The 27,301-nt window shown below is 43.0% G+C and overlaps 6 protein-coding genes across 7 annotated transcripts; 1 reads left to right on the forward strand and 5 right to left on the reverse strand.

Moving 5' to 3' along the window:
• Positions 1 to 3,443: 3,443 nt before the first annotated feature.
• On the reverse strand, positions 3,444 to 3,933 carry LOC122617328 (cuticle protein 16.5-like). The gene is made up of 2 exons (XM_043793154.1): positions 3,826 to 3,933; positions 3,444 to 3,770 (listed from the first exon to the last, which is right to left on the reverse strand). The coding sequence occupies exons 1-2, from the start codon at positions 3,904 to 3,906 to the stop codon at positions 3,444 to 3,446; spliced, it is 408 nt and encodes a 135-aa protein (XP_043649089.1). The 5' UTR covers positions 3,907 to 3,933.
• Positions 3,934 to 4,143: 210 nt separating this feature from the next.
• On the forward strand, positions 4,144 to 4,630 carry LOC122617329 (cuticle protein 38-like). Its single transcript, XM_043793156.1, has one exon. The coding sequence runs from the start codon at positions 4,223 to 4,225 to the stop codon at positions 4,628 to 4,630; it is 408 nt and encodes a 135-aa protein (XP_043649091.1). The 5' UTR covers positions 4,144 to 4,222.
• A 5,034-nt stretch (positions 4,631 to 9,664) lies between these two features.
• Positions 9,665 to 12,097, reverse strand: LOC122617316 (polycystin-2). Its single transcript, XM_043793141.1, has one exon. It carries the CDS (start codon positions 12,032 to 12,034, stop codon positions 9,854 to 9,856), a length of 2,181 nt encoding a protein of 726 aa, XP_043649076.1. The 5' UTR covers positions 12,035 to 12,097; the 3' UTR covers positions 9,665 to 9,853.
• A 3,705-nt stretch (positions 12,098 to 15,802) lies between these two features.
• Positions 15,803 to 21,235, reverse strand: LOC122617319 (venom acid phosphatase Acph-1). Of its 2 annotated transcripts, none has more exons than XM_043793145.1 (5): positions 20,027 to 21,235; positions 18,271 to 18,369; positions 17,770 to 17,853; positions 16,954 to 17,112; positions 15,803 to 16,674 (listed from the first exon to the last, which is right to left on the reverse strand). In XM_043793145.1, the coding sequence occupies exons 1-5, from the start codon at positions 20,186 to 20,188 to the stop codon at positions 15,964 to 15,966; spliced, it is 1,215 nt and encodes a 404-aa protein (XP_043649080.1). In that variant the 5' UTR covers positions 20,189 to 21,235; the 3' UTR covers positions 15,803 to 15,963. The 2 variants fall into 2 exon arrangements, with proteins under 2 accessions (XP_043649080.1, XP_043649081.1); XM_043793146.1 differs by lacking the exon at positions 20,027 to 21,235 and adding an exon at positions 19,431 to 19,455.
• Positions 21,236 to 22,075: 840 nt separating this feature from the next.
• LOC122617318 (venom acid phosphatase Acph-1) lies at positions 22,076 to 24,505 on the reverse strand. Its single transcript, XM_043793143.1, has 5 exons — positions 24,239 to 24,505; positions 23,282 to 23,380; positions 23,137 to 23,220; positions 22,918 to 23,076; positions 22,076 to 22,858 (listed from the first exon to the last, which is right to left on the reverse strand). The coding sequence occupies exons 1-5, from the start codon at positions 24,419 to 24,421 to the stop codon at positions 22,151 to 22,153; spliced, it is 1,233 nt and encodes a 410-aa protein (XP_043649078.1). The 5' UTR covers positions 24,422 to 24,505; the 3' UTR covers positions 22,076 to 22,150.
• Positions 24,506 to 24,752: 247 nt separating this feature from the next.
• On the reverse strand, positions 24,753 to 27,229 carry LOC122617317 (prostatic acid phosphatase). Its single transcript, XM_043793142.1, has 5 exons — positions 26,687 to 27,229; positions 26,212 to 26,295; positions 25,998 to 26,156; positions 25,411 to 25,938; positions 24,753 to 25,054 (listed from the first exon to the last, which is right to left on the reverse strand). The coding sequence occupies exons 1-5, from the start codon at positions 26,984 to 26,986 to the stop codon at positions 24,857 to 24,859; spliced, it is 1,269 nt and encodes a 422-aa protein (XP_043649077.1). The 5' UTR covers positions 26,987 to 27,229; the 3' UTR covers positions 24,753 to 24,856.
• Between the last annotated feature and the right edge of the window lie 72 nt (positions 27,230 to 27,301).

The raw sequence follows: 27,301 nt of genomic DNA on the forward strand, positions 1-27,301 counted from the left end.
GTCGAGTTTCCCGACTATCTGATACCCGTTACTCAAGTGAAATGTATCTAACAGGCAGAAGGAAGCGTTTCCGACCATATAAGTTATAAATTTTCTTGATCAGGATCAATAGCCGAGTCGAACTGGCCATGTCCGCCTGTCAGTATGAACTCCACAATCTCAATAACTATAAATGGACGTTGATTTTAGAGACATAGACGCAGTGCAAGATTGTTTCCAAATGTTGCCACGCCCACTCCAACTCTTACAAACCGCCCAAAACTGTCAGGGCTTTTGATAAATGTTTTGATATTTTTTAATTTTTTTATTAGCTTTGTACATTTCTATCGATTTGCAACGCCCAAAAACCGTCTAAATTTGTAATTATACCCGTTAGTCGTAGAGTAAAAGGGTATACTAGATTCGTTGAAAAGTATGTATCAGGCAGACGGAACCGTTTCCGATAAAGTTCCAAATAAAGTATTATAAAGAATTATAGGCGACTGTTTCTGTTAGTTTTAGAGCTGGAAAACCATCGATGGCACTATCGATACTATCGATGTTTTTCAGTTTTTTCAAACCATCGATGGTATTCGAAAACAATCGATGGTTTCTCCGCACTAACAAATAGCAAGAGGGACGAGTAAGTTCGGTAAATTTTATAAGGAATAGAAATTTCAGTTTTCTTTTTCAGATTAGAGAAACAGTTTGAACAGTTTTATGAGTTTTGGTGGTGTTAAACAAGGTTGGGAAATGGAGAATGGCAAGGTTGCTTCTACGACTTGTTTGGATCGGTTCCTAAAGACTGACCTCACCTATCAAAATGGATCAGCAAAAAAAACGGAGCTGGACAAGGCAGTAATGAGAATGATCGCGGTGGATGTCCAACCTTTTTCTATTGTAGAAGATAGGGGATTCTGTGACTTAGTTCGAAAACTAGACCCCAGGTACAAGCTACCCAGTAAAACCCATCTCAGGAATGTTGTTCTGCCACGTGATTATGAATGTTTGAAATTAAAGTTGAAGGAGGATTTAAATTACGTTGACAATGTATCCATAACTACTGATTGTTGGACCTCGCGTGCTAATGAAGGATATCTCACTATAAAAAACTAGTAGATGCAACTAACCACTGCGCAAGTAATATTGCCGACTCACTCAGCGCCGTTCTGAATGAATGGAACCTTTTAAATAAGGTAGTAACGATTGTAACAGACAACGACGCGTCTATGAAAAAAGCGTGCGAAATAATGAGAATCAAACATTTGCCATGTGTCTCGCATACTATTAATCTTTTGGTGCAAGATCTCCTGAAAACAGATTCAATAGTACCCTTACTAGCAAAGTGTAAGAGGATCGTAGCGTTTTTTAAATCGAGTTCAATCGCAACAGAAAAACTAAAAAATGCACAAACTTCAGAGTCACGCTATGGACTTTTACAAGAAGTTCCAACGCGTTGGAATAGCGCATACTTTATGATTCAACGGATTATTTTGGTAAATGACTCGATTTCTGCAGTGCTTCTAAACTCAACCAAGGCTCCAAGTCCATTATCAGCCGACGAAATGATTATTTTGAATGAGATTTGTCAAGTTTTAGCTCCGTTTCACGAAGCGACAGTTCAGATATCGACTAACAAAACGGTTTCGATTTCGCTAATAATACCTCTTATTTATGAGTTGCACCAAAAATCATGCAAAGTATACAGCCAAGTAAAATCACAGCCGGCGTTTGATATTTGCGAGGTCGTAAAAAAAAAGATTGCCAGAGCGTTTCTCGCATTACGAAACTCGGACTGTTACTAGAATTGCTACATTGCTGGATCCGAGATTTAAAAAGGACGGTTTTTTGTTTCCATCGAACTCAGAGCAAGCCGCGAAAGCTTTGGAGTCAGAGTTGTTTTCAAGTTTGTCCCGAGTAGCTCAACCACCTGAAGTTTCAACACCACCAAACACTCCACACGAAGAAAAAAAAAACAGTTTTTTTACTTTTTTGGAAAATAAAATATCCAAAAAAGTTCACTCAAACCTAGCCGATGCCATAATGATCTTGCGAACATATTTCGAAAGGCCTAATGAGCCGGCGGATAAGGATCCCCTTGTTTATTGGATGGTAAGAATATAATTTGTAGTTTTTAAATAAAACTTTCATGAATTTATCCCTTTTCAGGCAAACGGTGAGACATTGAAACCTATGTATTATTATGTATGTATTATTATGTATATATTATGTATGAAGTACCTCTGCATCCCAGCAACTTCGACCGAATCCGAAAGGACCTTCAGTAAGGCCGGTCAAATAATATCTGACCGAAGGTCTTCACTAAAACCCAAAAATGTTGACATGTTACTTTTTCTTAACAAAAACCTTAACAATTGATCTCTTTATTGATTTATTAATATAAGTTTTGCATTGAAGCCAAAAAATGTTATGTTACTTTTTAAGAAAAAAAAAATGTATCTCTCTATTGAGATATTAATATCAATTTGCATTGAAGCAAATAAATGTTATGTTACTTTTTAAGAAAAAAAAAATGTATCTCTCTATTGAGATGTTAATATCAGTTTTGCATTGAAGCCAAAAAATGTTATGTTACTTTTTAAGAAAAAAAAAAATGTATCTCTCTATTGTGATAATTATAGCCGTTTTGCATTGAAGCAAATAAATTTTGTTAATTAATGAAATTAAACGTTTTTCTATAAATGTTTTTTAATACTTTTTTAATTCCCTTGCAGTCCTTCCTGCATTTTTATAAAGGCCGACTTTAATATTTTTTTACATATTCTACAAGGGTATCTAAACTTCGGTTCACGTTGAATTAATTTTTTTTTTTTTAAACTATCGATACTATCGATGTTTTCTTAGCAAACCATCGAAAACATTGATGGTGCCCACCATTGTTTCCAGCTCTACAAAAAAGCTATCTGTGCCATTCGATGCCGACTAGAAGAAGAGATCGCAGATCTCACTAATCGATCGATCTTTTTTCTCAACCGATAATATCGATGCACAATGGCTCCTTATATTCTAATATGATGCTCACACTATCGTTATGTTATATTTAATCTCACTATATACAATAATGTTAATATGTACAATAAGGTATTTCTACTATGTTACTACAGTATTTAAATTTTTGATCGGGATCAATAGCCGAGTCGATCTGGCCATGTCCGTCTGTCCGTCCGTCCGTATGAACGTCGAGATCTCAGAAACTACAAAAGCTAGAAAGTACAGACTCCAGAGACATAAACGCAGCGCATGTTTGTCGATTCATGTTGCCACGCCCACACTTTTGAAAAATGTTTTGATATTTTTTCATTTTTGCATTAGTCCTTTATTCTACGAGCAAAGTGTGTTAAGCAAATCCAAAGATTCTTCAGTAATTTTATGTGGTCGTAAATATCGGTTAAAGCTTTAATTTTTATTATATTTATCGTGTTAGATGATCACAGTTTAGTAATTTAGATGAGAACTGGTGCAGGAGCAGCGGCGTAGCTCAGAGGTGCGGAGTAGGCCAAGGGAGCAGCCAGAGGAGCAGCTAGAGGAGCAGCCACGGACTTGGTCACCACGGGAGCAATCAGCGGAGCAGTGGCGATGCCATTGTAGTTCCTGGCGAAAACCTGGCTACTGGTGGCGGTCACAACTGGAGCAGGAGCAGCTACTACGGCACCAGGAGCAGTGTAAGCCACGGGAGCAGAGTAAGCCAGGGGAGCAGTGTAGGCCAAAGGTGCACCCAGGAGTCCAGGCTTGGCAGATGCGCAGGCAACGATGGCCAGGAACACAACAGCCTGTGAATAAAATACAATTAGTAAACAAGGCAGCAAGTTAAGTTTCCAAACTTACGGATTTGAACATTTTGATTATTGATCTGGTGCTTTCGGAACGAAAACTTGAACTTGTCTGATGCCGTTCAACACATTCCATACCACTATTTATACGCCGAATCGGGACTGCGTCTGTGACCTCAGGCCATCGCATTCAGTGGCCACCAAGAGTTATTCCACATTCTGCACTCAGCAGTGGGAATCACATAAACTTCGGCAAAGTGCAAATGGTAAATGGTAAATGGTAACGGGAGACTGTCACAGCATTTAAATGAACTGAATGCGTGCGATCATGAGTCAGAGCTGAGCACACATTCAGGTATAAATATGCTCCACGAAGAGCAGTGGGATATCAAACAGTTTCTAGCCTTCCGAAGAAGCAAAACAACGAAATATACCACCATGCTCAAATACGTATGTTCTTGAGAAAGGACCCTCAAAGGATTAAACTAATCAAGCTGATTTATTCACAGGCCGTCGTCGTCCTCGCACTCGTTGCCTGTGCTGCTGCCAAGCCTGGACTCCTGGGTGCGCCATTGGCCTACACTGCTCCCCTGGCTTACACTGCTCCTGCTGCCGTGGTAGCTGCTCCCGCTCCAGTTGTGACCGCCACCAGCCGCCAGGTGATCGCCAGGAACTTCAATGGAATCGCCGCCGCTCCTGTGATTGCTCCCGTGGTGGCCAAGTACGCTGCTGCTCCTCTGTCTGCTCCATTAGCTACTCCTTTGGCTGCTCCTTTGGCTGCTCCCCTGACCTACTCCTCGCCTTTTGCCTACTCAGCACCTCTGAGCTATGCCGCTGCTCCTGCACCGCTCCTCATCTAAGTTATCAACCTGTGATCACCAATGACGAAATAAAAATACAAACTTAGTAAACATTTTTTTAATTAGATATAATCGTCCTTAATATGAACATGCTTATAGGTTTTTTTTATGTCTTTCATTCCTTTTAAAACAGTTAAACGACGATAGAACATAAATATATATTACGTTCCATTTAGAACTAAGAAGATGTGATATTAATTGGCAATAAGAAATAGTTTTTTTCTCGCATGGTTTGAACTTCTAGGATTTTAAGATATTATTTTGGTAGAACCAAATTTGTTTAAAACGTATATAGCAACAGCTAATCGACTGTAAGCAAATACATTTTCTGTCAATTTTTCTGCGTGACCCCTCCATTTTTTCGTGGGCACATGGTTTTTGTTAGTTTCGGCTCTTCGCTTATCTAAAACGCTTTCATGGCGCATTTCATGCATTGATGCACAATTTAAATAGCCATTTTTGCGTTCGCGCGTTCAGATAGGGGGTGGCAGTTCCTTGCCAGCTGCCAGAAGCCAAAAGAAGAGCCGGGAAATCCCCGGCATATATGTTATCGCCTGCCACGGGCTGGAAATCCCCACATCCTCAAGGATTTGCGCGTTGGCGCTTCTTTTCCCTTTTTCGTGGGTGCGTTTCCTCTTCATGGCCTGCCTTTAATGTGATTACCGAAACAGAAAAAGCAATAATTCCGAAGCGCAACAAACTCGCTGTATAATGACGTTTACCTACCAGGTCACCAAGTCACGCTAGAACCAAAAAATCTGCAACTGCCACCAACAAAAATATTTGCAAAAAGTGTTAGAAAAAAGTGTAAACGCTCTCTCGTCTAAATAATTAAAAGTTTGCCTTGCCCAACGTCCACGCCCCTTCTTTGTCGGTTGCGTTTTGTTTGCCATTTTGTAATTGCTGTTAATGGCAAAAACAAGGAAAATGCTACACAACCTCGACTGTGGAAATCCGGGAGCGAAAAGTCTCCCAACTTTACACGAAATTTGCATTAAAAAACCAGCTCCTGTGAAAGAGGGGGCTTACCAATACATATGTTTTTCTTTCCGGGACCGAATGCCTACATACCCTCAATAACCATTTATATACATATATAATAATAAAGAGTTGTAACGGTTTAAAATAACAATAGTGAAAAGTAGGAGATTGAGGTATTAAAATGTATTGTTAGTTAAGTCAATAAAACACTAAGTGCTGATGCGTTTACTCTGACAATGAAGATAGAAAGTTGGAACGTGTACTTAATGCAATTTATCAACCGAATCTCGCCCAGTTAAAAAATAAAAATTAAACGGTACGTAACGTACACTTAATTGAATAAGAGAACCGGTTTTTAGCGGAATATCTTCGGACAGAGTATTTATAAAGTGTGTGGCGCAGGCTAAGACGAAGTTACTACATTCGGATTCAAAATTTGTTACCCGGCTCCGAGAGGCCAGAGCATAGTTACCAAACTTTATGAGTTCTTCATGCCCGTCTCGGCTGCCTTCTGCTCTTTTGCTGTTTGTTTGTCAGTCGGTATATGTTTTCTGCTGGCTGGTAATTTTGTTTGCCGACAAGGCGCAAAATGGTTGAATAATGGCCAGCGACATTTCGCTTAATGTTTGACTTGGCTGCAACATGAAATGTGATGCAGGATGCGACGGAACGAAACACCAGCTTTGGTACAAGAGCCAACAAATGTTTGCTAAGATAATTTCCTTGTTTGTCCCTTAATTTGATTATGAAAAAGCATAACTCGGGTAAACAATGAAGGATGTGTTTAATTATTTTCTTTATCAATCTGTACTTAGAATAAATCGGGTACCATCATATACACGAAAATAAGTGTGAGTATAGACTTGTAAACTAGCTTTAATAGGAACTCTCCAGTATCTTTTCAAGTAATGACTAATTCAAGAGGATTTCTTTAAAAAGCAGAAAATAGCTAGGGGTGTACCCAAATTGAATACTTGCTGACCAGGCTCAGCAACTTGGCTAATGATCCAGAGCCCAAGCCTATCTTTGGCCTAATGCCCCGAAAATGAGACGACTCGCGCCCCATTGTGCGCCTATCTATATGGCTAATTATGCTAAACAAATTATAGAATATGATTAATAGAGAGCACGGCCTGGCAATTAACTTTTTGCGATAAATAAGCTGGAATATATACGTAAAAGTGAATTAATGCTCGCTGGAATTGCGGGCAGATTTATTGGTCCCGCCCACATTTGGAGCCCCTAGGGTTCGTTTTGGAGAACGGATTTGTCCTGCGATTTAACAATTCACGTAGTGACATTTGCATTTTTGATTGCCTCAATTTTTCTTGCACTGCTTTGTTTTTTCTTATGGCCATCGCAGGTGTCCATCGTAGGTATTTCACCCCCAAAAAATGTAGGCAAAAAGTTTAAGGCCAAGAAACGTGTCGTGTAAATTAAACAGGTTTCGGTTTTGGTGGGGAGTTTTTGGGTTTAAAAAATGATACTCCAAAGGTCAGCGAGGCTTTTAAATGTTGTGCAAGTCATTTACATGCAGATACCTTTTTTGCTGGGCGTGACAATGTCTAATTATGCCGTATTGTGGGCGGCTCTTCTGTATTTTACTTGGGAGTCAACGCCATTTACTTAATTCGCCCGCGGTTCATTCACGCCAGTGAAGAATATATTTCAATCTGCGGGCTCCTTTTTCTCAACGGGGATTAAAGGCTAAGCAAAAGTTCGAGGGACCAGCACAAAGAGCCGATGTATTATATTTCCAGGCAATTGTTTATGAGGCCTCCTTCTTTGGGTTGGGAACATGGGGACATTATTTTTTCGGTGGGAAGATTCGTGCCAAAGTGGCGGGAAACATAAAACCAAAAGAAAAGGAAAGACGAACCCCAAGCGGCGGGCAAAACTCCTACACGCACTCCTCCAAGGGATTCAGGACTCAGGACCCGAGGAGTGACGCGTTTGGCGCTGCACCAGCACTTAACCTTGGCTGAACACCGAGGACACGGCACTCGAGGTATGAATTAAATCCTGCCACGAATGCTGTGGCAGGAAACTTTAACCCAAAAGCGCAGGACGATGCTGACTCTCTTTCGAGGAACAGGACTTCCATTCAGCACTTCTCTTTGGCGAGAGCTTTCAGACTAAAGAGATGTAATTTTAAGAGAGTCTAGGAAAAGAGGTCGGGAAACTTGTTTGTTGGGATATCTCCGAAGGGCACGTATTGCAAATTCCTGCCTTCTCCTATTTCTAAATTAAGCATAGAATTCATCACAAAACTGTTCTCAGCTGTATTATTATTACAGTATTATTTTAGATGTCTCATTATGATATATTCAAATCATTTTGTTTCAAACTTGCAATTTGCATTTTTGTTTGGTCATTTCTAGTCTAACTGATAACTTTTTTGGTCTTTCGATGATTGGCCATAACAGGGTTCAGTTTCTTCAGCACATTTTCCGCCTCACCTGTGAAACTTTTTCCAAACATCCTGGGAGGTAAGATCCTTGGCCTTGAGTACCTCAATCTCGATTCTTTTTATGGTCTCTGGTTAGGCTTTATAGCTTACCTTATATATCCCTGTGAGGTTCGCTCAGCCCCTCCGATTTCATCCATACCTTGATGGCCCGCTCCTCTTCGATAGCAATAGTAAAGTTAAAGTTTAATTCAGATTCTTGTATATAAATTTAGGGCCCATTGAGCCCCTCCTATTCTATTATCAATCTCATCTTCATATCCGAGTCAACAGTCCATCGGCTTTGTGTTGGCCACATCATCGCTAATCTCAATATGAAACGCAAACTCTTCGTCGACATCTGAACCAAATATCAACGGACGTGGCTTTTTGTGAGAAATGTTATCATATTAAATTGTCTGATGGCAAATTTCTCCATCCTTAGAGTTGAAAAACTCTCTAGGTGATGACACTTTCAGAAATTGGTATAAAATATACCATGTCGGATATAAAAAGTTTTAAATTACTTTAATAATGTTTAATTTTAATTTCAAAAACCCAAACAGAGGGTATTTGATTTTCGTCAGAAGTTTGCAACGCAGCTGCGTGCAGTAAAGCTAACTAACATATGTACATATGTATATTCTCTGCCCACACTGTCTCATAACAGCCAGCTTTCGTAAGCCAGCAGCACCAATGCATACTTTTGTGCGCTGATTGTGGAGCCATACAAAAAGCGATCAAAAATTAAAAACTTTTCGGGTAACTCACTGGTCCACTAAAACAGACTCAGGGGAAAATGCACACGGCTTTTGATTTGGCCACTCTTTCTTTTACCGTTTGTCTTCGGCTAACACACACCCACACACACGCACACACACACCCTCACGCCAAGGAAAATGGAGAAACAGTCAGGTAGTTAAAACTTTTAAATTGAGGGCGGGGATCATTTGTGATTTCTGCCGTCTGGGCACTGCAAATAAAAGGGAAGGAGCCAGAATGTGGAAAATCCTGGAAAGTTACAGTCACGGCAGAAGCGCTCTGTCACTGCTCATTTGTTGCTAATAATTATAAAAGTTTTCCCCAATCCCCCTAGTGACGTAAGTTCCACAGAAAATATATAGAAAAACACTTGCCAGACTATCTGTCTGTGGGCTGCTGCTGATAGAAAAAGGACTCTGACAAACTTCTGACAATTGTTTAGTTTACAGGATGTGCTCGACAATGTTTGCCGAGTCCTTTTTAGAGCTAGCATTTAGCTCAGATTTCGCAGCGAATAGCGAATAGTTTTGCAGTCGCGGCTCGGCCTAAAAGCTTGCAGTATTAAATTTTTATTTGCTTACTTCATAACAATAGTGAGGGCTGTGCCACTCCCCCTTTTATAAGTCATTTGGTTCGGGCTCTTGGAGCTCAGCCAGAATTCTCGGATAGCAAACAGGCCGAACAAAGCAAGCGCCAAATTGCCCTAAAAGCCTTTTCAAGTCAAAAGTTTTGCCTGTTTGCGCATAATTATTTAGCCGTGACATAAACAAAAAATCACAAAACTGCACGGGTTGGGAGGAATTCTGCAGGAGTATCTTAAGTAGTATTTAACTATTAGGGACTTGGGCAGAGATTTTGTTTCAACTGCGCAGAAAGGGTTACAAAAATCACTAGCTTACTTCATTATAAGAGTTTAAAGTTATTTGCTACTTATATCTTTTATCCTTAAAGAAGATACTCATATTTTAATCTCTAAGGTATTTAAGAGGTCGGATCCCTGATCTCTTGCATGGTACAAACTGCGATTTCTTTCTCTAGACCTTCTTAGTCTCCGGAACCTGGTCTTCATCCTGGCCTAGGCTAGGCAGGTTTCCATCTTCGTCGCCGAACATGAGCCTCTCAATCAGCTCCATTTGGGTGTGGAGAATGGCGGCCAGAGCGAAGGTTCGCTCGATCCGCTCCCTGTATTTCATCTGAGCCAGTTCCTTGTTTATCGGCTTAACATAGATTTTCTCGGAATAAATTGGCCTAATCTTTGTCTTTCGTCGCATAAGCTCAATATAATCCAGTTTTCGTTGGATATTCTGTGAAACTGTGCGATTCTTTCGCTGGTAGCCCTTTTGGCAGTGAAACACTCTAACGATATAGTTAATGGAGTCGGCATATTCAACGCGTAGGAATTGCCAGAACGTAATGCGCTGCATCACTTTCTTATCCCTATCCGTCTTGACACTCGTCATCTGATCCCTCATCATGGAAACAATCAAGTTGATCAGCATGTACTTGACCACAAAGCCCATTATGGTATACAATAGGATGCCCAGCCACTCTCCGCCGTAAAAGATATCCGGAGGGTAGACCACATTCGTATAGCCAAAAGCAAAGCAGGTGACCGTAACAATGCCCTTGGGGAAGTCCCTGAAGTTACTTGTATAGTTGCCATTTATGGTGACCGTCGCAATGCCAATTGCGATGATGAAAATTCCGGTTATTACGAAGGTGCAGAGCAGCGCCTGCCACGCCATGGAGATTGTCTTGGTAAACATTTGGAAGGTGGCGGAAAACTGCATCACCTTAAACAAACGCATAGTGACCAGGGCCACAGTCAAGCCCGTGACCACATCCTCAATGTAGGAGAGTTGCTCCGGCAGCCGAAAGTCCAGAAAGTCCACCACAACGGCGATTTCAACTTTCTTGATCATCCCTTGAACCAAGTTATCCCGCACTGCCATGACCACCCCCACCACGAGGCTGAGTATCACGATCATTGCATCCACCATGACCCACAGGGTCTTCAGCTGTCGAGGATCGTACCAGACCTTCACGAAGAACGCCTTGGTGAACTGCACCCACGTGATGGCAAAGATAAACACCATTAACATTCCGAACATCGTGAACTCCCTCAGCTGCTCTATAAACGTGTGACTCTCGACCCTCATGTGGCCTTCAGGATATTGATAGGGAAACTTCTCCACCCACAAGGTGCACACGGTGAAGGTGTTGGCATCCGCGTTGTACAAGCTGAAGTCCATAAACAAAGCCGTTGTATTCGCATCCACCCAGTTCTTTTTCATCAGGTACTCAATAATTTGTAAGCTTTTATGGCGGGTGTCCGAGAGCAGGACCGTGTAGCCCTTCGATTCCGGATAGTTGAACATATGCCCCACGTGGTTGATGCCCAGAATCAAGTTGTCCCGAGTCCCAGGCGGCAGCCAGGGCGTGTAGATGGGCCAGTACTTGTCCGTATAGGGAACCCTTTCGTAGGGCAGTGTCCAGCTCTCAGCGAACTCTCGCTCGGTGAACTCGGGAAGCGATAGGCCCAACCGGTTGCTCTCCGTCCTCAGCTGCCTTAGCCTCACCACGCCCAGTAGCCTAGTGCCCTCCGCATGGATCCATGGAGCTCCGCCACTGGTGTTCTTGCCATCCGTGAAGGCCAGCACCAAGGAGGTCACCACAAATAAATAGATATCTGGCACATCCCTCACACTTAGTAGTCCGAACGTATTCCCATGACTGTACTGGAAGAGGATGTGCGTGGCCTCGGTGTTAAAGTACAGCAACTCGTCGAAGAAAGCCAAGGCCACCAGGAAGTAAACCAGGAACAACTTGCCTGTGAGCCAGAGTTCCTGGGTGATCAGGCGATACTTCAGGTTGACCTTCTCGTTTCGATGCCTCTCCGTGATCATCAGCTCACTCCGCAGCGTCCGGAGGTGCAGTCTCAGCTTGTCCATCAACGTGTCCGTCTTGGCATTCTCGTCAGCAGTCTCCGGGGCTTGATGTGCCGGCCAGAAGGCGGCATCCAGGGACATAATTGTGAACTTGATGGGCGTTAGGATCAGGATCTGAAGTAGAGTAACTGCCAAGAACGCCACCAGAATCATGTTGAACTTGCCATCCTCGTGACGGAAGCCCGAGAACATCCAGAGGCAGGCCCCACAGAGGGCTATGATAATCAGGGTCAGGTAGAAGATTATGTTACTGAACCTATTCGCCATTGCTCTTTTTCAAGTCTCACTTAAGCCCCTATAAGCATTTATACAAATCATATGAGTAAGAACTCCTTTGACAGTTTAAGATAGAGTACTTTGGGCTGCTTTAGTTTTGCAGTCACAGTTCAAGTGCACAAAACATCCATCGAACTGTTAAGATACATTATATTACCTTTTTGCACATACTTGTAATCCAAACATCAGATTCGTTTGGTTATTTTGACCTTATAAAAAAGAAAAATATATCAGAAAATACTATATTCTTTGACGTTCTCATGTCTTCATATCCTTATATACAAAATGAACACGGTCGTCTTTAAGATAAGTCGGCTTTCTAAATCGTGTAATGCTTTCGAATTAGATTCTGTATAGCACGGCTAAGAAGCCTTGACTCGCTTTAATTTCACTGGCCTGCCGGTAGTTAGTTAACCTTGCATTTCTTTGTCCTTGTCGGGTGCAAGCCCTGTACAAATTATTGTGCTATCAGTGGCACTTCAATGGGCTCCCAGCAGTTGCCACTTAGGGCAGCCGACAAGTGCAGCAGATGCACCACCACTTACCGCCTGCGAAGATATGACCCCCTAGCCCCATGAAGCCACTGGGCTCTCAGAGCTGGGGCTGGCAATAAAATTCCTAAACCTTTTTTGACAAATGAAACGTGCAACAAACAAGACGCCCAAGCGGCTGCAGGCGGAAAAGTACGTAAGACGGGGTCTGAAGCCCCACCAGCCAGCTTTCAGCTGGCAGCATCCAGGATACAGGTCCTGGGACCAGGACTCAGGACGTAGGATGAAGGACGCTGAACCGAGAATCTGCGAATGAGTCGAGCTCCAGTGCCAACAAAGATTTATGCATTTTACAGGCCAGACTACACTTTATGCGAAACTAAACGGCAAACAGTTTGAGTGAGGAAAGCTTTCACTCTCCCTGCAGAGAAAGAAAATTCTAAAAACCATCAAACCTAAAGTTTTAAACTGAATTATAAAATGTTTTTATGGCAAGAAAAGTTATTTATTGACAGTTTGATGTGTTTATTGCCTAATATCATGTATAGCGTTTGCGATAGCAAATTGATTTATTATTAACACCATTGGGCCTTTGGTATAATATTAAATCCTTACTGACTAAGTTACTAAATAAATTTTGTATAAATAATTTCAGTACTTCGAGACAAAGGAAATTAATCTCTGTGCACCATCTGTGCATTCCTTGGGGAAGCGGAAATGAAGCATCACATGCCCCGTGCCCCCTTCGGATCCGGGGTTTCAGGGGAGGAAGTCCATTGTGCCTTTTAATAGACTGAACTACACGGCATCCGACTCCGAGCGCCGGCATCCTGCCACTTTGTTTGCCGGCAAACATTTGTGCAGCTTATTAATATGCATGCCACCCGGCCACCCGGCGGCTCTGCTCCCCCGGCTCCTCATCGGGACTAAGCGGAGGATCAGGTGTGCCCGCCCACCCAGGGTGCATCCTCCATTTTCTCCGTTTCGCAGCCCCCCGCCAATCGGAGCATTTTATCTCCTAGGCCAAGCACGAAAGTTTTAGCTGTTCTCGGTCCGTATCGAAAAGTCGTTAGTAAGCTGACCGCAGAAAGATGCGAGGCAGAAGTGCAGCGGCTCAGAGGAAACTTCGGCCCAACTGGCCGCTCCTATTTCTTGTGTCTCAGTGGCAGTTGGGCAAAAAATGGCCAACTTCCCTAAGACTTGCACTTAGCCCGCACAAAAGTTAGCTCGCCATTCCAAACTTTTTTGACTGAGCCGGAGATGAAACTGAAGCTGAGGCCGAGGCTGAAGCTGAATCTTCAGCGTGCTGTAAGTAGATTTGTGGACCCTGGCATATGTCTCGTTCCCGTGGCCACTGGAGTGCAGCAAGTGCGGATCTACTGCCACAAGGAACTGCATAATAGGGTTAATAGTTATGCTAAACACTTCCTATCTAAATGCAAGGGCTTTTGTTAATTCCACTTTACATTTAGCCTCTTTCTGGTAACCATTAAAATATCCCTAATTAATTATGTGACCATTACTCTTAGCTGGGTACTTATAGTATTTTGCCTTTTAAATGGTTAACCCCTACTCACTTACAGTCATCTCTCGAATGACGGGCACCCAGTCAAAATCGGTGCCCACATGGCGTATGCTGCAACTCCCCTTGGCTCTGCTTACCATTAATCATCGCAATATAACGCGCTTAGCACATGCACTTCTAGATTTGTCAGACGCCCACCCACACACACTCACCACTCCCCCTCTGCGGAAAATTAAATTAAGATAAACCAAGAGAGACCGCTATGTGGAGTGCGGCGACTGTTAGATACCCGTTACTCAGATAGAAAAGCACTAGGTAGATGGAGATATGAAAGCGAGATATTAAATGCTTTGACATTCCAATGCACTTAGTATTGATAGTCCGATTTCTAACGCATTCCGGCCCACGGACACCGCGGACACACCAGGCAAAAAAACGGACAAACGGACATGGCCAGATACAGACAGCTAGAGATCCTGATCAATAATATACACAATTCATAGGGACGATAACGTATCCATCTACCTGTTACATACTTTTCAAGGATTCTAGAATACACTTTTACTATGCAAGTAACGGGTATAATTAAAAGGAGCAACAAACACACGAGCTGAATGCAATTGGGAATGCCCGACTTGCTACATGGGGATTCGTTTATTTTTTGGCAAACACACAACATATGCGTCCCGTTGACAAATAAAGTTTACAGATATGCACACACCAACACACGCGGAGCAGGAAAAACTGCCACACACAGACGCAGAGGAAAAGCGGGAAAACTAGAGGAGCGATGGCAACGCACACGAGTAAACAATGGCGAACTGGCGAACTGGCGAAGTGGAGAACGAGCAGATGGTTAGGGCCGGGCCGGGCCGGAATGAAATGGGCGAGGTAGAAAACACTCCCCAATGAAATAGTTTATGGTAAACCGCAATGCGAAAAATGTCACCTCCTGGCAAAACTGAGCGGGCAGCGGGGAAATGTCGAAATGTGGAGCTGTGGAAATGTGGAGCTGTGGAACTGTGGAGATGGCAGCAGGAACTGAAACAGAAATGGAACCCAAGATGGAGTGGCGCGGCGCATCCAACTGGCTAAACAAGTGCGGAAGTTGTTTGCGTTCGCCGCTGGCAAAGGCCAAGCGGAAGCGGCCTATTGGGCAATGGCAGTGACGGCACTCGACTGTCGCCACAAGGCGGAAATGAGCCAACTTGGCTGCCACATGGGGCGGAAAAGACGCCGGCTGACAATATCCGAGCGCAAACGTCGAACGGCAAGTTGGAACCCCGATCAGAGGAACTTTTAGAACAATGCTCGCTTACGCATAGGTGGACAACTCTCAACTCCTTCATATGAATTTCGACCTAATTAAAAATATACATTTTTTAAATTTTCTTAAAAGTACCAATGAGATTTGTATATTTGTATAGGATCTTTTTTATTTTATTGGGTAATTTTTACTGGTAAAGTAACCTTAAGCTGACAACGAATTCTAAAAAATATTTATTAACACTAGATAAACTCCATCTATGTCTCACTAGCTGTAAATTTTATTTATACAAATAATATTAAAAACCTTTTGAGCATTTTATAACTATTCTGTATTGGATACAAATATGACTAAGGCGTTTAGGACAAGCCTTCTCATTAAATTTTAATAGTTTCCAAATCTAAACAAAGCATTATGCTAATTTTAAACATTAACGCACAACCAAATCCTTGAAAACTAATAAAAAAAACTATCAATAAGAGTGACAGAAAATGTTCAACGCACTTTTATTGGGCCTATGCTAAACTATGGACCTAACTAATGTATTACGGCTTGTTCTAGGACTTTGGACAGTCCCATTCCCTGAGATGTGTAGCACCATGACGAATTCCTATGGTTCCTATGGTTCCTACGGTTCCTATGGCCCTCGGAGAGGTGGCTCTGTGAAGGCTTCATTGCGAGACTCGCACCGCTTGTCATCCGCTTCCGTGGGAACAACGTCCTTGGCGAAATCGAGCAGCTTGTCCAGGGGGCACTGGAACTCGCATCCTGGCAGGGTGAGCTTCTGAGCCTGGCCCTTGGGATCGTTGCGGAAGTAGATCTCCACCCAGTAGTTGCCGGTCTCCTTGTTTTTGTGCAGCTCAAACATGATCATCGAGGAGTAGCGAGGCATCTGGCGTTCCCAAATCTTCAGGGCGGAAAGAACGTTCACCACCGTCGAGTCGTGACCAGCGTACATGAAGAGCTTCCTGCCACTGGGTTTCAGGGTTCCGTTCTTCTTCTGCTGCATCTCGTCGAGCATTTTCTTGAGGAAGGGTCCGCCCTTGATCTTCTGCATCTCGGGCGTATACACGTTGTAAATGTAGCTCTGTTCGGCGAGAAACTGCAGTTTCTCCGGAAAGTAGGAGTGCGTCCACTCTGGCAACTCCAGACCCCACTCCTGTTCTGCGAGCAGAGTCAAGTATAGGGACTGCACGTCCTCGGGTTCCTTGAATCTCAGACCCGTGTGCCCTTCCAGCTCTTTGAACATCTCCAGGTAGGGTTCGATTTCCGCCTTCACCTCGGGCAACTCGTAGACCTCGTTTAGGGCCTCGAAATATCGCGGGCAAGGCTTCCGCACCAGTAGAAGCTGAATAATAGTTAATATGGCAACATTATTTGTACTCTTTGTGGAGTGGAATGTCAACATTCAGGAATTAAATATTTTATAGCAATAGCTTTTGGTATTTAAATTTGTAATGATGCGGTTCTATCTTTCAATCAGTAATGTGCAGATTTTAAAAGCATGTATTAAATGCATAAATAAATATTACAAAAAATTTTGTGTTTGATTCAGCACACAGATTTACGCTACAAACATACGATTCTATTCTTCTAGTTAATCATCGCGGTTATTAAGTATACGCACCGTATCCTCATTGAGTTCCTGGGAGAAGACAGGTATGGGCTGCCAATTAAACCGGCTATTCCAATCCATGTCGGTGCCCTTCGGCGGGAAGAAGGCGGCCAAAACGGTCTGCATGGTCATGTGGGTCCGTGGAACCCCCGTCGCCTGAGCGTGGACCGACTGTCGGTGGGAAGGGGGGCGGAGGCGGGAGCGGGAGCGGTGATGGAGGAAGCGGAGAACCAGAACACAAGGAGCAGAAACAGAAACAGAACAAGAGGAGAAGAGAAGGAATTGAGTGATGAGCCAAGCGCGCTTGAGCTTTGCAATTTGTAAACGTCCGCACTATCAGGCAGCAACCCCACGGACGTGATGGGGGGAATATGGTAAGGGTACACAGAGAGAAACTAGATGCATCGACTGAGCGAGTGCTACCTTTTACTTGCAAGATGAGTTTCCTTTTCTAAATTATTAATACCTCTCGCTCTTCATGTAGAATTTACTACCTAATGCCTATAAAATTCATAGCAGATGTAAAATCCAACAGCACATATTGTTATTGCACTGTATATACAACTATAACAAAAAAAATGAATATCAATGGATGTTATTAAGTTGAATGCTATTTGTAGCCTGGGCATATAACGTCTTAGTTTATATTTAGGCTAGAAGATAGTTCGGAATCTAATCTATTTGGTGCTCCGAACTCATAGATTGTGGTGAGTGAATTCTATCGAAGTCGGAAAATAACCTTCTATTAACCAATTAGTAATCAGAAATTTCTCTCAGTGCAGGTGTAAGGGTTGCGCCTTCTCGGTTCGTTAGTGACTGCTTACTCACATCGGGACTGTAGTTGGGCGCCAGAAATTTGCCATAACGCTTACGCAGCCAAGTACCAATGTTGAACAGCTCGCGTTTGCCATTCTGCAGCGTTGATTTATTGCATGGCATGAGCGGATGGCACGTGAGACAACACCAGCGGGCGAGGGAAGTGGGGAGCCAAGATCCAGCGATCCGGGGTTCCGGGGAGGGGTCCGAGACGGAGACGGAGATAGAGATAGAGATGGAGAGAAGTGTTATAAAATAATAAATGCCTTGCATTTTTGCAATTGCATAAACATATGCATGTGTATATGTTAATGCAGCCGCACCCTCCTCCTCCTCCTCCTCCCCCTCGCTTCACCAGGAAAAACATTTGCATTTCAATTTATTTAAATGCTTTGCCGGGGAATGGGATTCGGGTGAGGGAATGGAGATGGAGATGGGGATGGAAATGTGGTGGGGATGGGGATGGGGATGACGAGGCGAAAGTTTGCGCTGCACAACTTTTTCTCCACTCACATTTGTTATTTGTCCCCAGCCAAAGGGATAGTAGGTCTCATTTACATAGGGATCCCTGGGATACGTATCCGCCGGCGTCCGTGGTCCATGTCGGAATACCTGAAGTTTGGCAATTACACTTTTTATTAGTAAACGGATTCACCACACATGCCACGTACTGTGTGCTGGTATTACACCTATATGAATATATACTCGTATTACATTATCAAGCGATCGACAAACAGAAAGGTTTTACAAACTTATCATGTGACGCCCAAGACTCTGTAGTTCGTGCGGCCCCAGGTTTCCGCGGAAGTATTTTCTGTTTGATTGCTCTAGCTCGTGTTGATAAGAGGCGTCCCTCTGTAAGGTCAGATCTCGGATCTGGATCGGACAATCTGTAAGCCTATATGTGGGTTTTCAGTAAATCAATCGCGGATGGCCGGAGCTCAAACAAAAAGCAAAAGTGCGTCGCAGCTTTATTTTGTAATATTATTTTACGACTGACTGCGGACTGGTTTTGGCCAAAGTTTAAATTGGGAAGCCTGTTTTCGTTTGTTTAGATTGCGTTTTTGTAATTAATTTTTTTTGTGGGTCTTTGAAAGACGAATGAGTTAGCAAAGAGTATAATCGAGTAAAGTAAAGTAAGAGTTATTTTGGAAGAACTGATAATTTATGCGTTTTTGTTGCTTTTATTCAGGTTTATTTAAAATAATTAGCGGACTTGTTAATTAAGCCACAAATTGACGAGGCGAGTAAAGCATTCCACAAGTCATGCGTTTTTTTTATACACTGGTTATTTAAATTGTATATAGCATTAAATCTAATTTGAATATAACTTAAAATAATTAACAATTCAATTGCGCATCACAAACAGCAAAATATCTACAGTACAGTACAATTATTTATGACGTTCTTTAATTGGTTTCGCCGAGGTTTCCACAGCCACTGCCTTTTTGGTACAAGCTTTTATGTACAAACCGAATATTTATTAACTGAAAAACGAAACAAAAAGTATTTTCAGCTAAAAGTATTTACGCTTGACTTGGTGCGATTGTTCTTCGCGGACTGCAACTCACGGCAATTATATGTATACATATGTACAAAGTATCTGAATGAATTCAGGGAGATTAATGGCTAAACAGCTGATATAATAGAAGGAGAAAAAATGGAAAAACCACCTGTGAAAATTAAACCGGCTATACCGACATATCTCAGTTCACTTTCCGTACTGATGGTTTCGACTCAACAAGCGGACTGAGTGTTATCTGCTGACAGAATACTAAACTGTGGTGTAATCGTAATTATGGGCTTACACGACTACGACTACAAAAACATGAGCCTGCGCTTGCACTTTCGCTTAACGCGACTATAAACAAATGCTTTATCAACAAAATGCTGGTTTTATTGCCTACGTAAATGTCAATGCCAGAATTCCTCAATTCGGTAAACAAAATTGAAGAGTGACTACATTATTGTCTGTTATCAGCTGAAATTGTGTGGCGGCGATGATGCCGACGCTGAATAACTCAGAGCGACGTTAATTGGTGCGGAAAGCTTCCTGGGATAAACATTTAATAGAAGCTCTATAAAATTAAATACGCCTTATGTTTTTATCATTGTATTCTACGTTTTGAATGTTAGATACGCTGTTAGTTCTGGCACTTTTGTCACACACTTTCCCAGATGTTTCCCTAATGCCCCTGAAATCTACATCTGTTATTTATATTCGATTTAACATTAGTTTTTCTGTTTTCCGATTACTGATCCGACTTACCACATGCAGCAGCTCGAGCGTGGATTTATCTGCGGCGGGATCGTAGAGCTTGGCCGTCGACTCGACCGCCGAGTGAGCGACGCACCAGATTATGACCGCCGATGCAATTAGTCCGCCCGTCATCGCGAGACAATGCCTTCGGGTGAAATGCGAGCGCGGCATTTTGGTGGCCGGGCTTTATAGGAGTAGACCTAGTCAGGGGATCGGATCTCCCGTTCTCCGGTTCTCAGATTCTCCGATTCTCCGATTCTCAGATTCTTCGAGTCACCGAACCTGCACTTTGAACTGGTTCTGGTTTCGACGACTTCGGATTTGGTTTTGGTAGTCGCGTTGGTCTCGAGACAGATCGCAGACTAACTCTTTGGGGTCGCTCTTGGCTTTGACTTTGCTACTTTTTTGGGGTTTTCGAGTGGGCTGCGAAACTGGCTGGCTTGCAGAGCGGGTGGTGAACGGGTTTTTGGACCACTAAAGGCACTGGTTTTTTCGAGTGCAGGGCCAGCACTATCTTCTGTTTGCAGTGGACTAAATACTATGCTGATTGGCGGTACGGCGATATTGGGGCTTTGGCATTCGACTTTTCCGAGGGCGCACGCGACTGTCTTTGTGTACTATCGTTGGTCAGACTGCGGGGAAATATCGTTGCAGAAGTAGAAAAGGCATGAGTTTGGCTCTTTTATCGTTCCATTATCGCCAAATGCTTTCGTCACCGTCGCTCTTGTTACTTCTATTATTCCATTTGTTATTTGCTATTGTATGTGGCGGGCAGTCTTTTGTACGAATAAATGTTTGACCGCGCTGCAATCCCAGACACCGACGCAGTGCCGCAGCGATTGAGGCGTTTTAAAACGCGGCCGCGACTTTTAATTTATATGAACTTTCGGATTCGCTCCGCTTACTTATTTTTTTGCTGTTAAGCGCCGCCGCCAACTCATAATACCAACGAATTTGTCATCGAAACTGCGTGTGTAAACGTAAACACTTTGGATATAAATCGGTTAGCTGCTGGATCCGGCAATATGTTAATTTAACATTATCCATTCTCGTTGCTTAATTGCCGGAATTATATATTGGTTTTGGGGCTTGGCTGAATCTGATTTACGGCTTTGAAGTTTGGAAGTTTTTGAAACACAATGTCCATCTGGTATAATTACATACTGCCCTTTTGTTTGAGTTTGTTTTGCTTTTTTGTGAGTTACTTCCGATTCAAGTGAGTGGAGCCTCAAATGCCAACTGTTTGAATTTAAATGGATGCGAATAAACGTTATATGATGGATGTGCGGACTCTCAGGGAGAGGGTAGGTTAAGATGTTCTAGACAAACGTGTTAATTATCCAGAGAAGAATCTTTACAATCTTTTTCCAGAGATATATAACTATGCTGCTTGTAGAACTATTATCACATTAAATATGTAAAATCAAAATGCAACATTTTTAAAATTGTAAGTCGAAGCTAAGTACTGTGCCAATATTGCTTGAGTATACATTTTATCTAAGAACTTTTCGTAGAATATACGTAGCCTAAAAGTATGCACTTCATAAACTATGATGCTTAAGTTTTTTAGATATAAATATATTTTTATTAATTTTATTTTCATCAGGAATCAGCAAATATAAATGAACTATAACCTAATGGGAGTCTTATGTTGGTAGTTCGCCTAGACTGTATTTACATTTATCTTAATAACGTTCTTGATGATGCTTACGTACTAAACAAAAAGTAAATCCATTTATTTAATTAGTTAAAAAATAACATCGTGTTACTTAAACGAGCATAAAAAGATAATTTTAGTTTGATTTATTGGGCAAGCAAAATAATAAAACAGCATAGTTATTTTATGAAACACGTTACAAATTCATATGGTTAGATAAATATTTGTTTTGTTGCAAAATGCTTAGATTATTAAGAACTGTTACTAACTCTATGATCTGCCTCCTAGCACCGAGAGTCATTATAAAACTAGTTGCTCTCACACTTCAAAAGTTAATTAGTTAATGATACACCTCCAGCGGGCCAATCATGCAAACACTGAAATTAAGCCACACGAAGCAGTTACACAATTAAATATATTTATTAAGTAAGTAACATTAATACTGCACACTGGATTAATCATCATTAGTTCGCATTCTAGTGATAGCTTATCTTAACTCCCCCCTGAGTTCCCTTAGCCCTGCACAGGTCTGCATAGGGTGCATCGGGAATGATGTCGTTGGTTAGTTCGATTAACTTGTCAATGGGGCACTGTTTTTCGCAGCCCGGAATCTGCAGCTGCTGAGGCTCTTTGTTGGGATCATTTTGGAAGAAGATTTCCAGGAAATACTCCCCGGTCTGCGAGTTTTGGTGCAGCTCAAAGGCAATAAGGGCCGAGAAGCGGGGCATCTGAGCCTGCCAAACATTCAAGGCGGAGAGCACATTTGTGATGGTCCAATCGTGACCGCAGGAAAGGAACATCTTGCGATTGGCAGGCTGCAATTCTCCGGAGATCCTGGCATGCATTTGCTGCAAAAGCAGCTCTACGAAGAAACCGCCTTTCATCTTGCGCATCTCGGTCGTGTAGGCATCGTAGACATAGGACTTCTCAGCCAGGGGTAGCATCTTCTCCGGAAAGTAGTCCTTGGTCCACGGGGGCAGCTGTAAGCCGAAAGTCTGTTCGCAGAGCAGGGTGATGAACACATTGGTGACATCATGGGCGTGGGTAATATTGAGTCCGGTGCGACTGGTCAGTTCCTGTAGCAAGTCGGAGTTCTCGGCATGCAGCTTTTTAACCTCAGGAAGGTCTATCACCTCCAGAACCGCCTCATCGTATCGGGGACAGGGCGCCTTCATCCTAATGCGCTGGGAATCACCAAGGAATTTGTACAGCTGTGATGAAGATTAAGCTCTGGTAGTCTTACCACGTCAGTTGCCTCCGGTTCCATCACAATGGGAATGGGCTGCCAGTTGAGCAGCTGGTTCCACTCCATGGGAGTGTTCTCCGGGGGGAAGAGTCCGGCGAGCACCATTTGCATGGACATCAAGGTGCGCGGCGACTCCGAAGATTGGGCACGGATCACCTGAAATAGAAACACTCTGATAAGTTTTACGGCTCAATGGGATGGTCCATCTTATCGTACGTCAGGCTGATAATACGCTGGGAGGAAATCTTTATAGCGCTGCCGCAGCTGCTTGCCTATTTTATACAGCTCCACTTTAGCACCCTGTAAAATAAAAATCTCATTTCAGCTTCGACAGTCTTGTTTGTGTTTGATAAGTACTAACGTTGGTGAGCGCCCCCCATCCGAAGGGCTCGTAGGTTTCGTTGATATACGGATCGTTGGGATAAGTGCTGACGGGAGTTCGAGGTCCATGACGAAAGAGCTGTGGAAAATAAAAATAATATACAAATTTGTGACTGTACTCTATACAATCGAACTTTGAAGGCCTGACGTCTTTTTTAAATGAATTAAGTACGCATTGCGTTTTTTTCAATTTACTTATGTATGATGCATAAAGAAAACGATTCCCTGAATGAGTGATAAATATTCGGAAGGCTCATTACTCGTTACTCAAGCGACACAAAACAAGTGATAAGTAACTAGTAACTGACCATATATGGGAATCTGCAATACTCAAAAGTCAAACATTCGGCTTAAGTTTCGATATGTAGGATCCGTATTTAAATCACACAAGGGAATGTACATATATTTCCCGATTTTCCCCAGACATTTAAAATTGTGCCAGGTGCACAAGCTGGAGACCCAGTTGATTTCAATAAATAAATATTTAATCATTAACTTGTTCTTATAGAGCTCAAATTATGCAAATCAATATGAGAATAAAAAATAATTAAGTAATCGTTTCATGAAACCGGTTTAGGTCTTGGAACCGTATGCAATATTACGTATACGTCACGCAAGCAACAAACTGGCTAAGAACGGTTTTGCCAGTAGTTTGCTAAAAGAGAACTGTAGCGGGTTCTCATTGGAAAAACCGAGGTGAGCCATGGTTTACTTAAGAGAACACTTCATTCCAACTAATTTCGCAGCATTATAACATTTCGCACTACACGTTAATGGTTCAGATTAAATGGTATGACACATTTGATAATTTTATGGTCTGGTGACTTGCACAGTTGCCAAATATTTAACGAGCCCTAATTCGGCATGAGTTAATCGTTATAAAAAGCCATCTTTCGGTGCAATTATTTCGCCTTCCTTTGGTTCACCACTCACTTACCACGTGAACCAGCTTCAGGGTTGAGTTGCTGACACTGTCCTTTGGCGGGCTTGTTTCCACTGAGTTTTGCGAAACATCCTTAGGACCTTCAGTGACTTCCTGGGGCACTTCAATCTCCATGACGCCTCCGCGGGCGATCAGAACACAGCTCACAGAGAGCAGCAGACCGAGATACTTTCGCATTTTCGCGAACTAAAATTAGCAGATCGTTAGGAATTAAGTGGACCGGCTTGGTTGCGGCTTGGTTGCGGCTTGGTTGCGGCTTGTGCGTCGAGTGAATGCATCAATAGAAGCGCGGACCGCTTTTAAGTCTCGATTATGTGGTCACCCATACTCGACTATACTCGTGCCCGCACTCACACAGCCGCAGATAAGAGCGGCGAAGAGCGAGGTGCCCAATCAGCGAGATCATCAACTAAAGGCAAACAGTTCACAAAAGTCCGTCTAATTAGTTTCACACGAAAATGATTTCCCCCCGAAAAATTAACTCAATGACCTGTATTTTTGGGGATTTTATTGTACTGCTCTTTTATAATATTATTTTTCTTAAACCACTCACTCCACGTCGACGCTTTTGTAATACTGAGTGCGCAAATTCGCGTTGGCCATTGCTTCTCGCTAACGGCCATTCTGATCGATTACGCGCGGTGGTGGCTCCACGAAGTTCGCGTCATGTGGCCGGCACCTCTGCTCCGCCGGATCCGTGGGCAGCACGTCGGCACTCAGCTTCATGAGGCGGTCCAGTGAACACCGGCGGTCGCAGTCTTTCAGCTGGAGCTGCTCCAGACAGCCGTGCTCGTCGTTGCGGAGGAAGATCTGGAAGTCGGGAATCATCAGCTTAATTAACATGAGCTAAATCGGGGACATTAACGATAGATTTAGTTGACTTCAGTTTGTGATGCAACTACACTTATAATATTATTAAACTGGGGAAATAAGTAGATCCCAGTTCGCCTTTAGCCCCAAAGCTTCTTTTGTTAGACCCCAATAGGATTTTGATTTTGAAGTTTCCCGCATTAATTATTGAACTAAATACAATTAGGGCTAATAACCGTGGGATTCTCCCAAGCTGCAATTATTAAAACGTGCCCAAAGGTTGAGATATCTTGAACTAGCCGTTAAACCGATTTCAATAACTTATCACACTCAGTAGCTTGTAGCAATTTTCTTACCTCCACATAGTATTCTCCGGTTTTCCTATCCCTATGCGTCTCGAAAATGGCCATCACCGCGAACCGCGGCATCTGGCGCTTCCACACACCCAGGGCCATAAGGATATTGCCGACGGTCCAGTCGTGGCCCGTGTATATGAACATTCGGCGGTCCTTGGGACTCAGGGTGCCCGCCCTCTTGGCAACCATCTCCTTGTACATCCTATTCAGAAACGGTCCGCCCTTGATCTTCTGCATCTCGGGGGTGTAGGCATTGTAGACGTAACTCTGCTCGGCCAGAAACTGCATGCGATCGGGGAAGTAATCCTTGGCCCAGTCGGGCAACTTGTAGCCGAATTCCTGCTCGGCCAGGAGGGTTATGTAGAGGGAGTTGATATCCTCGGCACTCCGGATCGCCTTTCCAGTCAGATTTGTCAGCTCGTTGAACATTTGCTCGTAGGGCTCCGTTTCGGCGATGACTTCCGGTCTCTTGAAGACCTCCTCCAGGGCTTCAAAGTAGCGGGGACAGGGAGTGCGCACCAGCAGGAGCTAAATCATTTAAATCACATTTAATTTCATTTATAGGCAGCTGGGATATGAATACCCACCGAGTCCTCATCCAGGGGCTCCGACACGATTGGAATGGGCTGCCAGTTGAGGTGCTTATTCCACTCCATGGGGGTTCCCCGTGGCTCGAACATGCTGGCCAGCGTTGTTTGTAAGGACATCATGGCCCTCGGAGAGGCAGTGGCTTGGGCATGCAGGCGCTGCGAGAACGAATCTGTTTTGAGTACTGAATTAAAAAGTACTTAAGAAACCTACATCCGGTCTGTAATAGGAACCCATGAAATCGCCGTACCGCCGATTCAGCCAGCGACCCATTTCGAAGAGTTCTCGTTTTCCTGACTGCAAATAAGGTAAATAGTTAATAAACATTGTTATTAAGAATTAGGATTTATGAAATGCCTTCCTTACTTAACGTGCCTAGATTTGTATAATACCGCAGTAAATTAATAAATTAAATTAATAATAAGTTTTTAAAAGTCTACCCCTTTTTGATATTGATAAGGTATATTCGTACTGATCGTAGTTATTATATGATTCATTTTACTGAAATCATTATACACTCTGCAAGAGTATACCAAATGAAGACTACGATGTTTTAAAAGGTGTAATATCAAGCAACCACCAACACTTTCCCTAAAAGCCATCATATCAATATATGGCTTAAATGATATGGGTAAATGGTATAACTGCATTCAATGATGTTTTCTGAGATCTAAGCTGATTCACTCACATTAGTCACATGTCCCCAGCCCGTTGGCTTGAAGTCGTCGTTTGCGTAGGGATCCTTGGGATAAGTGTCCACTGGGGTGCGAATGCCATGTCTGAACACAATGTGCACCAATTCCAAGGTGGAGTGCGTGGTGTTGGGACGAGTCTTGAAGCACTTCGATCTGGATGCCTCCTTCCGGTCGAGGTCCTTCGAGGACACGCCGCTGTTGAGCACACCGATCACAATCACAAGGCCCAGAAGGCCAGCTCCCAAGCCGCACATTGTGAGCATTTGTTTTCGCGTCCACCGACCGAATATCATTTTGAGGCCTGATTCCCTTTTATACAGATCGAAACAGAGGCGGAAGAGCCGAAATGCCGAATTCCCAAAAACGAGATTTGGGTGTACTGATTTTTGGCACTCGCTTTGTTTATTTGTTTACTTGCTTATTTGCTTATTTGTTTGTTTGATTGCAATGTTTAATTGCTGGCTGGTTTTTAATCGATCGTTCCGTTGTTTTTGCGAGTTTTGGGCTGCAAAACGAGCTGCAAGGCGCGTGCAACTCACAGCGCGACTGAAACTAAAATAAAGCGTTGACAACTTGATACGGAGAACTTAAAAGAGCGATAAATCAAC

The sequence above is a fragment of the Drosophila teissieri genome, chromosome 3L (assembly GCF_016746235.2).
Source record: "Drosophila teissieri strain GT53w chromosome 3L, Prin_Dtei_1.1, whole genome shotgun sequence".
Classification (NCBI taxonomy): Eukaryota; Metazoa; Arthropoda; class Insecta; order Diptera; family Drosophilidae; genus Drosophila; species Drosophila teissieri.